At 42.5% G+C, this 12,046-nt stretch overlaps 2 protein-coding genes across 2 annotated transcripts; both read left to right on the forward strand.

The window, feature by feature from the left end:
- Positions 1–280: 280 nt before the first annotated feature.
- Positions 281–1,835, forward strand: LOC133896897 (uncharacterized). Its single transcript, XM_062337533.1, has 3 exons — positions 281–613; positions 717–1,158; positions 1,387–1,835. Exons 1-3 carry the CDS (start codon positions 281–283, stop codon positions 1,833–1,835), a joined length of 1,224 nt encoding a protein of 407 aa, XP_062193517.1.
- Positions 1,836–6,344: 4,509 nt separating this feature from the next.
- On the forward strand, positions 6,345–11,398 carry LOC133896898 (protein ACCELERATED CELL DEATH 6-like). The gene is made up of 6 exons (XM_062337534.1): positions 6,345–7,303; positions 7,579–7,707; positions 7,915–8,492; positions 8,596–8,973; positions 10,525–10,580; positions 11,059–11,398. Exons 1-6 carry the CDS (start codon positions 6,406–6,408, stop codon positions 11,396–11,398), a joined length of 2,379 nt encoding a protein of 792 aa, XP_062193518.1. The 5' UTR covers positions 6,345–6,405.
- Positions 11,399–12,046: the final 648 nt, after the last annotated feature.

Consider the following 12,046-nt stretch of genomic DNA (forward strand, 5'->3'; position numbering starts at 1 on the left):
CCTATAGCGAGAAATAGAGTAATAGAAACTCCGAGTACTCCACTTCTAGATTTGGATCCTCCTGTTTATTTAACCCAATCCACTCAAGACATGAGAGATGCCACAATTAAGAGAGCCACAAATGAGACACCCACCAATGAGAGAGATACAACCAAGAAGCCTACCAAGAAAGCCAAAAAGTCCAAAAGAAAAGTTGCATATGATGAGGAGACGGTAGGAGTTGATGAGGATGGCATCTACTCTGACACTGAATCACTTGTGGCACTAAGTGATAGCAGCTATGACACTGATTTGGCTGCATCATCTGGCACTAAGTGATAGCAGCAATGACCCTGAGTATGATCCTGATGGTGAAATAGTTGATGAGGATGACGAGGATGATGTTCCTGTCTTTTCATATGATGTTGATGATCCATGTATTGATAATGATGTGATATTCCCAGATGTGGATCAGTGCAAGTCAGCAGTTACCCATCATGCTATCTTGAATGATTGTGCTTTCCATATCGTCAAGAAAGATAAGAAAAGATTTAGAGCCATATGCAAGAGAGCACATAAGGGTTGCAAGTGGCAGTTTTATGCATCTACCAGCAAGAAGTACATTGGATGCAAGGTAAATTCAGATATGTAATTTTTTTTTGCATTTAAGATTTGTTCATTAAGTTGAGATGACAATTACTCACAAAATAGTTCTTCTATGCATTGTTTTGTTGCAGGTTAAGACGAGTGGACCAAAGCACACTTGTGGTTCATTCAACAAGTGTGGTGACACGATGGCCTCAAATAAATGGGTCACTGACAGAGTGGTGGACTTGTTGCGGGACAAACCCACAATGGGACCTAAGGAGTTGCATGATGAGCAGAAGAAGAAGTACAAGATGGATGTTCCATATGACAGGGTCTATAGAGGCAAAGAGAGAGCACTTGATATGATAAATGGGAAGTGGGATGGCAGTTATGATTTGCTACCTACTTATCGCGCTGAGCTTCTCAAATCAATACCTGACAGTATCATTGAGTTAGACACAGAAGAGCACAATGGGGATGTGTGTTTCAGGAGGTTCTTTGTTGCTCTTAAACCATGTATTGATGGTTTTTTGCAAGGATGTAGGCCCTACATTGCCTTGGACTCCACTCACTTGACAGGAAGGCCAAGAGGTCAGTTGGCATCAATTGTTGCAGTGGATGGTCATAACTGGTTATTTCCAGTTGCATATGTAGTGATTGAGACAGAATCTAAGGAAAGTTGGATATGGTTCATCTAGAACTTGAAGAAAGCTATTGGTACTCCTACAGGTTTGTTCATCTTTCAAGTTTCATCTCTCAAGTTGCATCCTTCAAGTTTCATCTTTGAATTACTAACATAACACTATTGTGTTCATACAGGTTTGGTAATCAATACAGATGCATGCAAAGGAATAGAAGGGGCTGTAGATGATGTGTACCCAGGAGTGGAACATAGAGAATGTATGAGGCACTTGTGGAAGAACATGAAGAAAAAATACTATGGTCCCTTGTTTGCTCAGAATATGTGGGCAGCCGCTAAGAGCTTCACAATGGAGAAGTTCAATTACCACATGGGGAAGATAGAGGAGAAGAGTCCTGATGCACTTTCCTGGTTGGATAACAATCATCCATTTGTGTGGAGTAGAAGCAAATTCTCTGATGACTGCAAGGTAGATTACATCAATAATAACCTCTCTGAATGTTTCAATAGCTGGGTGTTAAAAACCAAGGACATGCAGATTGTGGACATGCATGACAAGATAAGACAGATGATCATAACCAAGTTTCATTTGAGAGGAAAGATTGGTAGTAACATGGAGGCAGAATAATCCCAGCTATTACTAAGTCTTTGAATGCTAAAAGCAAGGCTATTAAGGACCATGAGGTCTTGACATGTGGAGCTAGAACAGCTGAAGTAACTATGTCCACCATCAGGCATGCAATCAACTTGGAGCAGAAGACATGTAGTTGTAGGGTTTGGCAAGTGACTGGAAAGCCCTGCAGCCATGCTTTAGCTTTCATTGCAAAGCTTAGTAGGGAGGTACATATAGATGACTTTGTCCATGAATACTTCTCTGTTGAGAGGTTCAAAAAGGTATATACAGGTGTTTTCAATCCAATGACATCGAAGCATCAGTGTCCACGTGTTGATATAGGCTGCAAAATCAAGAAGCCTAAATTGCGAAGGAAACCTGGGAGACCAAGAGTATCCCGGATCAATGCATCTGATGAGGCACAATCCCCTTCCCATCTAGTCTCCCCTCATGGCGAGACATGGGCACGCCAATTGGTTTGAGCTACTCCATGTAATCGATGCAGAACTCGATTACCTCTTCGATTGTGTAACATTGGACGATGCTGCCCTCCGGACGAGATTTATTCCGTACATACTTCTTCAAAATTCCCAAGTACCTCTCAAACAGGTACATCTGACGTAGGAATACTAGGCCGCATATCTTTATCTCTCTCATGAGGTGAACGATAATATGTACCATGATATCGAAAAACGACGGAGGAAAGTACATCTCAAGATGACACATTGTCTTCACTACATCGGCCTGTAAAACATCAAGTATATCGGGATCGATGACCTTCTAAGAAATTGTGTCAAAGAAGTAACACAGCTTGGTGATTGTGTCTCAGAGATAGGTCGGTTGGATATTTCAGATTGCAACAGGAAGCAAACGTGTCATCAACATGTGACAATCATGGGACTTCATGCCAACTAATTTCAAATCTTGCATCGAAACAAGTTTCGAGATGTTGGTAGTGTAACCGGATAGAACATTCACACCATGCAAGCACCGGCACAGTTCGGTTCTCTCAGACTGATTCTGATTATAGCAGGCTGGAGGAAGCCTCGTTCTATCTTTTTCGGAGGGCTCAGGTGCCAACTCGGGCTTGATCTTCAGATCAACCAAGTGAAGCCTTGCGTTGAGACCGTCCTTCGTCTTTCTTAGAGTATTAAGGAAAAGGCCAACCAACCTTCGCACATGTTCTTCTCTACATGCATGACGTCAATGTAGTGGCGAACAAGGTGCTTCCAATACGGTAGCTCCCACAATATTGATCTCTTCTTCGACATGCCACCGGTATCCTTAGATTTTTTACTCCCCTTTCCAAACACAACATCGAGATCTTTAACCATATTGTGAACCTCTTGACCACTGTTAGTGTCTTGGATATAAATCTCTCTCCCTCGTTCTGTTGAATTGTTCCTTCATGTTACGGTACGGGTGATACATGTTAAGGAACCTATGGTGGCACATGAACACAGTTTTACGCGAGTGGGGCAGCCACATACTCGCAGTACCATCTAAGCAATGAGGGCACACCGTATCTACTTATTTACTCTGGCCCGAAAGGTTACATAGTGCAGAAAAACCATTGATCGTGCAGAACAACAGGGCCCATAGCGTGAAATTCTCTATTTTGTTCACATCCCATACTTGCACCCCTTTGTTCCATAATGTTTCTAGATCTTCCACCAATGGTCTTAGATATACATCAATATCGTTCCCAGGTTGTTTCGAGCCTTGGATAAGCAGCGACATCATCAAGTACTTCCGCTTTATACACAACCAAGGAGGTAGGTTGTAAATACTGAGAACAACTGGTCAAGTGTTGTGCCTGCTGCTCATGTTCCCAAAAGGATTCATCTCGTCCATGCTCAAAGAAAACCTTATATTCCTCAGTTTTGCACCAAAGTCATCGAAGATTGTGTCGATATTTCTCCACTGGGGAGAATCGGCAGGGTGCCTTAGCTTTCCATCTTGCTTGCGGCCCTTGGAGTGCCAGCACAACAATTTGGCCTCTTTTTGATTCGCAAACAAACACTTAAGACGCGGAATTATAGGCAAATACCACACCACCTTAGCAGGAATTCCTTTCTTCACATCGCGATTGTCTGATTTACTTTTACGATTGTATCGAGATGTTTTGCACACTGGACATGAATGCACGTCTGATAGATCTTTATGGTAGAGGATATAGTCATTCGGACATGCATGTATCCATTCCACATTCATCCTCAATGGACAAACAATCTGCTTTGCTTCGTATGTGCTTTTGGGCAGCTCGTTTCCATCTGGAAGTATGTCCGATAGGAGTTCTAATAGCACCGTGAAACTCTTGTCTGACCAACCATCACTTGCTTTATATTTAAGCAGTTCAAGCACGGATGACAACTTTGTATTCCAGTTTGCATTCAGGGAACAACGACTTCTCCAAGTCCTCAATCAAGCACATGAATTTGTTAAAGTCTCTCTGAGTACTCAAGTTCACGTCTGCATCGCACAACATCTGATCCAACGTATCATCATCACCACCACAATCATCATCACCTGCACCAAATTCCTCATCATCTTCTCTTCTTACGTCGACTTCAGGTTCTTTGATGATACCAATGTCTTCGTGTAACACATTCTGCTCTTCACCATGTTTGGTCCAACACGTGTAGTCCGATTTGAAGCCCCTGATAATCAAGTGTGCTTGGATCTGTATGGCTATGTTTTGTCTAAGAAAGGATCTTTCATTTCTATAATTGCAACAGGGACAATATACAAATGCAACACCCTTCTCAAATTTATCCTCCTCGGCAGCTACCAGAGAAGCCGTCACACTATCAAGGTACCCTTGGTTCATACGAGAACCGTACATCCAGCTACGATCCACCTACAATGTACGAAGGAAATTAATGTCAAATCAACCTAATAAAAGAGGGCAACTAAGCTTTTCGTCAAAAAAAAATTGGAGCTACCATGCATGCATACATGAATGAACCATACAAATGACAATTAATTAAAAATAATTAATGATTACCGTTATATTATATACATAAATACCTAAAAATAAGGGCAAACATTAATTCAAAACTTGTCGTTAAATACTATATAGTTATTGATAATTTTATGTTTATTTACCACAAATCCAAAATTTATCTGCAACACTAGATTAAAGCTAGCCATTTATAATAACACTTAATTAAACATTCATCTATACTTTGAGCTTCATATATACCTAGAACAACTAATATATTCTAGATCATCATAAAAAAAAATCTAAGTCTAGATTTAGATATAGTTGATCTCTCGAGACTAAATTAGAACACAAATCTATATGTCATCTAATGAATAGAACAAAACTATGTCATTATAGAAAAAATCTAGATATAGATCTAGCTAGCTCTACAAACCAAAATATAGACCATCTAAACCAAAACATAATGCTTATCTTAGACTAATAAATATCAATAAATCTTCAAGTTTTCACCGAAATCTAACAAATATTTGGTCAAAATTGCCCCCTCACCCTCCAAAAGCTACGCACTGTTCTTCATTATTCGGCCGCCACTATTCTGCTTCGATCTGGAGCTAGGGAATGATATACTATTAATAGTACAGACGGCTTTATGTTTGGAGCCATCTATACTATTGTGTCCCACCTCCCCTGGGTATTTTTTCAGATGGCTCGTGTTTGGAGTCTTCTGTATTAATTTTACGGACGGCTCGTGTTTGGAGCCATCTGTGATATTCGTTTTATTACAGATAGCTCCAAATACGAGCTGTCTATATTAATATTATAGATGGCTCTAATTTGGAGTCATCTGTGATATTTATTTTATTATAGATGGCTATAAATACGAGCTGTCTGTAATATTAATACTGTCTATACTAAAAGAGTCCCACCACTTCTGGAGAGGTCTCGTCATTATTATAGACGGTTTTTCTTTAAAGCTTTTTGTGATAATTTTTTTCACAGACGACTCCACAAAATTGTCTATACAGGGTCGTTTCACTAAATCATTTCTATAGTAGTGTCAACTAAAAAAGCTTAACAAAATAATAATAAATTATTGCTGATATATTTTTTTCAAGATCAAACCAATCCTGGGACGGATGCTATGTATCTCTATGATTCTAGTTGTTGCATCCATAACAAGACAATAATACGAAATTTTGATCCATGTCATGAGCATATATAACAAAGCTAACAGTCTTGTTGGCTTCCCCGGCATCTTTTCACGACACCATTAAAAGAAGACCGTAGCATGAGCCTTCTTCCTCACAAAATGTTTATTGTTCAGTATGAGGTAAGGGAGATTCTACATGATTTACGAAAATCACTAAATCTAGGAAAAGAAGAAGAAAGAAATACTATGAATTGGACTTTAAAGTCCCCGTCGTCATCAAATGGTATACTAAGAAGGCAAGAATCGATTCGCCTGGCAAAGGAAAACAAAGGCACATGAACAAAAGCAGGGCCTCCAACATATTCGGTGGCGCAGCATATATAAGTGTCCCTAGATCGGCCTTGGACGCACAACCGGTGCTTATACATTATCAAACAGCCAACTTGTAACCAACAAGTGCAAGGGAGAGTTCCAACTTGCCGGTGGCGATGGCATCCACCACAAACGACGAGCCCCCTAGCTCGTCCACGGTGGCAAATACTCCGGCAGGGGCCATGGACGCCAAACTAACGGCGGCCACAGGCTGCGGCGAATGCCGGCGGACGAAGGATCTGTTGAATGAGGAGGACACTGCCACAAGGGTGGTTGTGATTGCGTCGAACATGCATCCCCTGCTTTTAGCAGCCGCATGCAAAGGCAATTGGGAAGAACTGAATTTTCTTCTCAACAGAGAAGACGCACAAGGGCAGCCAACTGTGATGCCTAGTCAAGAATTTCTTGACCGGCTTGCAACATACACCTCGGGTCAGCGGGCTACTGCTGACGTCGAAGAAGGCGCTATGGTGTCAGTTCCACTTCCTTCTGCAGCGTCCCTTCTGGAGGGTGTCACCATGGAGGGGGACACCGCGTTACATGTGGTGGCCGCCCTCGGAGACGTCCTGAAATTCTTGAAGTGTGCTGACCTCGTCTACGGCAAGGACAAGACCTTCCTGTCCAAGCCAAATTACAAGGGTGACACACCCTTACATTGTGCTGCCAGGGCTGGGAAATCTCAAATGGTCTCACATCTTATCGATCTAGCTGGGCGTGAACAAGGCGGCCACAAGACAGTGGAAGACCTCCTGAGAAAGGAGAATGCAAGCAAGGAAACTGCCTTGCACGAGGCTGTTCGCATCGGAAATAATCGTCTCGTTGAACTGCTATTGTCGGATGATTCAAAATTGGCTACGTTTCCTAAAGAAGGCATCTCGCCATTGTACCTTGCCATCCTGCTGGAGAAGGACGCCATTGCACAAATACTACATGATCAGAGTGAAGATAATATTCTGTCGTATTCTGGACCAAGTGGGCAAAATGCGTTGCATGCTGCGGTTCTTCGAAACACCGGTACTAATTAAGTGCATTCGTTCATTTCCCACTAATATATTTTCTCACACATTAGTTAATTGCGTGCATATATTTACAGACATTCATGTGAGTATGTTTTAGACATTACGTGCTAATTCTGCAAAGGGGATCGATACTAGCAGTTAAAATTATATGTTAGCAACTATAACATGGATCACAATTTGTTGCCTGCTCCAACTTTCTTGGGACAAAAGTTTTTGTTGTGTTGTTGTTTCTTCACTTAGCTTGTACTGACATAAAGAGCACATTAACAGAAATGATACGAAATCTATTGGAATGGAACAAGGGCCTTACCACACAAGCTGACATTAACGGAAGCACGCCTCTTCACTTTATATCGTCTCAGTCACCACGACGAAACGCCGTCTGGGTTGAAATGCCAGGTAACGTAAAGGAGGTATTCAAAGCTAACAAACCACCACTTTATGGTGCCAGGATAAATATTCAGCTTTGCAAATGAACAAGCATTATACCTAACATGATTTAGAGTGCTAAATTCAACTATTTAACTTGTAGGAGCGCACTTGTATCTTGGACTAACTTCTGGGTGGGTTTTGCAATTTTCACTAAAATAAATAGCTCGTTTTCAGATCTTACAGAAAAGCTGCTGGGATGGAACAAGGATCTTGCTAAAGACAGGGACGAAAACGGAAGCACGCCTCTTCATTTTGCCGCTCTTCATTCTGCAGCTCTTCATTTTGCCAATGCTCTGCCAGGGCAGTGGTGGCAAAGAAGATTAGTATGTCTGCAAGTATTGGAAGCTAACCCGGATGCACTATATCAATCAGATAGCAATGGATTATTCCCCATACACGTCGCTGCATCTGTTGGTGCAAGCTCGAACGTCGCCATGTTTGTTAAGAGGTGTCCTAGTATCGCCGCTTTGCGTGATGCTAAGGGGAGGACTTTCCTTCACGTTGCTGTGGAGAAAAAGAAAAAGGCGGTGGTCAGTTATGCTTGCAGAAATCGATCGCTGGAATGGATTTTGAATATAAAAGACAACGATGGCAACACTGCACTGCACCTAGCTGTCCAGGCTGGGAGTCTTGGCATGTTTTGTGCTCTATTTGGGAATCGGCAAGTAGACTTGAATTTAACAAATGCAAAAGGGCAAACTCCTCTAGATATTGCAGAGTATAAGATTCCCCCAGGGTTGTTTTATAATCTGGTAATCTATTATTTCCGTTTTCTTTAAGCTCGGCTATCTGAAGGTACTGGAAATAGCTGAATCTGCATAATTTTTATTTTTTCCTATTTGTTTTGGTTTACAGAACTCCGAAAGCCGGATACGCATTGCACTCAGTATGGCCGGCGCTAAGAATGGTGTTTCTCGCCAGGACCACTTTATTGAAAAATATGAAGATATTCATAGAGTAAAATCTGATTATGATATCAAAGAATTGGATTACTTGAAAGATTCAACACAAACTCTGTCTATTGGCTCTGTTTTAATTGCAACTATGACATTCGGTGCAACGTTTGCCCTGCCTGGTGGATACATACAAGATGATCACCCAAATGGAGGTACACCAACGCTTGCTGGGAGCTATGCTTTTGATGCATTCATGTTGGCCAACACATTAGCTTTCATTTGTTCCTTGTTAGCTACTGTTGGTCTCATGTTTTCTGGAATTCCTATGGTTCACTTGGTGAGCCGCAAAGCGTACCTACGCGCATCCATATATTTGATGCACACTTCTATCACAGCCTTGACAGCTGCCTTTGCACTTGGTGTGTACATCGTGCTAGCCCCGGTTGCTCGCAGGACAGCTATTGGGATCTGCGCCTTGAGCCCTCTTGTAGTGCTATTGAGTCAAACGGAATTTTGGGGGAAATGGGCTCTTCTTGTAAGGCCATACTATATTAGAAAGGGGCCAGGTTGGACATTACGAAGGTTATTTTGTGTAGTCGTGTTAGACATATTCTTCCAAGGTTGGCCTTTATTATTCATATTATTATGGTGCGCAGGAAGGAGGTTCCGAATCAATTTCTAAGTTGGAAGCATAGGAACAACCTCCGTCGCCGTTAAGATGAAACTGCGATAAATATGTGGTGATGTCGGTGTGAAAATGAAGCATCAATAATGCACCCCCCCCCCCTGTTTATTTTTTCTGAGTTTCCACATGTATTCTGTTCTGCTTACACATTTCTGGTGAGTAACTTTTTTGATAACTCACAATTTGTTGGCCTGGGGCTTTCCTAGTTAGTTCGTTACCTGATCCGGTTGATATATGGTTTGATTGTTCCACCAAAGAGCTGAATTATTTGACTAAATTTTCCATTGGAATAACACATAGACGGTCCCTGGTTCCAGTGGCGGGCACAACATTTTAAACTTGGCTGTATATATACATCGCGCTCGTGTTTGCGTGTGCAGCCGCGTGCACCCGTGCTGCCACCACCACTGCCCACCAGGCTTGAGCCCGCACCCACGTCACGTCCCGCCACTGCAACCCCCACCTCGTCACGTAGTCACACACACGGTTTCAACCTCTCATGAATCGATGCACCCACGCACGTTGTTGTCACTCGTGCCTCCAGGATGTCTGGGCCGCTATGCGTTGCCGCATGGGTAGTGGGTCATGAGTTATGGCCACGTCAACACCAGTTAGGTCGTGGTGATATGGGCTTGAGCCGTTGTGAACTGCGGTCAACAAGTACACCTACAAAACATAACACTAGCTAAGTGTCCATGTGTTGCAACGAAAACACAAACATTGGATACGGTAACATCAAGCATAAAATCAAGGTATGGAAATGTGGATACGCCAAAGGAGCACCGCTAAATGAATATGCTGGGAGTGATGCCGTAGTGTGATTTCAGATAAGATTCGAAAAAGTAGTAGCAGATTATCAGTTAATTTCCCTCCTAATTTCTTCAGTTATTTGATTAGTAAAACAGGCTCCATATCTGTACTCGGTCACGAGGCGGGGAGGCTAGAGGACGAGAGTGGATAGTAAAAGTGGGTAAATTATTTGAATTTTAGGGGGGGTTTATTAGATGGGAGGAAAGTAGAGGGAAGAGGCGACGCATGAAATAACTCATGTTTTATATAGTTGACATATAGAAAAAAAAATTGCACAAAATTTTGGATGTACATATTGTCGAATATCTAATTATGAGGTATATGCGTGTAAGGAGTACACCATGCATGAACAAGGTATATCGTATAGCTGTTGGATGATTCCGGATATTGCAGACCCAAATCTACGGGGTCCGGTATACTCGGAGATCACGGAAGCCTATACTGGGAAGGTCTCAATCGAGTTAACTGACTCGAGTACGACTAGTATCCAGGTTAGATTTGGTTGTCTTGCTGTGGTCAACAAGATGAAAAGACTCCCTATCGACTATGGCTGGATTCAGGGTAGCGTCAGGACCCCTATATAAGGCGGGGACCCAGACCCCCGGAAGGACAACTCGCAACTCATAACAGATCAACGCATAGGCAACTCGACGCAAGCAGCATCAAGACCATAGCCATCTGAGATACTCGGCGATTTCAATTCTAGATTAGCTTAGATTCGACCTACTCTATTATAATAAGTCTAGCCACATTGCTTGTACTCAAGATAATCCATATACAACATCATCTATACATGACATAGGGTATTACTCCACATCAGGGGTCCGAACCTATCTATATCGTGTGTCTTATTTCTTGCTCAATCTCTAATATCGAAGGTACCCCAGTTCAATTACGGACATATTATCGGGAACTAATCTTCGATAGTTGGCGTGCCAGGCCAGGATCGATCATGTCTCAAGTGCGCGTTCGTGCTGGATTCTCCGACGCCGGCGTCTATGACCACTTCGAGTCAACGGCAGTCATCTTCGCGTCGCCTCCTGGTGGTTCGGAGATCACCTTCGGAACAATGGCATACCGCTGGGATGATCAAGGTGAATTGATCCACACCGGTATCGTCGAGTCATCTCCAAGAAGGGGAGTGAGGGATGCCTTTCTTCAAGCTACTAAAGAGACAGGACCAATTCGAGTGGATAGAAGAGGCGGAGAAGACTTTTCAGGACTTAAAAATGTATTTATTGTCTCCGTTGATTCTAACCCCGCCTAACGAAAAAGAGGAGTTCTTTTTGTACATTGCAGCTACCCCGCAAGTTGTGAGCACGGTCCTGGTGGTCAAACAGAAATGTTCCAAGAAGAAGGCCAAGATCTAGAAACCGGTTTACTATGTGAGCGAAGTACTACATGATGCTAAGGTACAATACCCGCAAGTGCAGAAGTTGTTGTACACAGTCTTGATGACTTCCCCGAAGCTACGACATTATTTTCAAGTGCACAGGGTCACAGTCATGATGACGTATCCGCTAAAGGATGTTATACACATTAGGGAGGCTACTTGATAAGGTGGTTGGTCCCGATCTTTCGATGAGAGGAGATAACTATCGATTTGTGGGGGGGGGGGGAGGAGGAGATGTTGACAATCGACTACAACCGTATGGGACGTTTGCGGCTTAGCAATCGATACACCAACTCTGACGTGTTGTTGATCATGCCGGGGCACGATCAACCTTTGTTTCTGCAAGTAATCAAAGAACGAGCAAGAACAAGATAAAAAGCAATCTAAATTGTGAATATGAATAGAAGATCAAACAAAGAATCATGAAATCAAGGTTCTATTGATGATCTTGATAAGGTGGTTGTCCAGCACAACTTGAAGGCTCAAAGTTTGCACGTAACTAAACCAATCTAACAAAAAACC

Source organism: Phragmites australis, chromosome 17 (assembly GCF_958298935.1).
Source record: "Phragmites australis chromosome 17, lpPhrAust1.1, whole genome shotgun sequence".
Classification (NCBI taxonomy): domain Eukaryota; kingdom Viridiplantae; phylum Streptophyta; class Magnoliopsida; order Poales; family Poaceae; genus Phragmites; species Phragmites australis.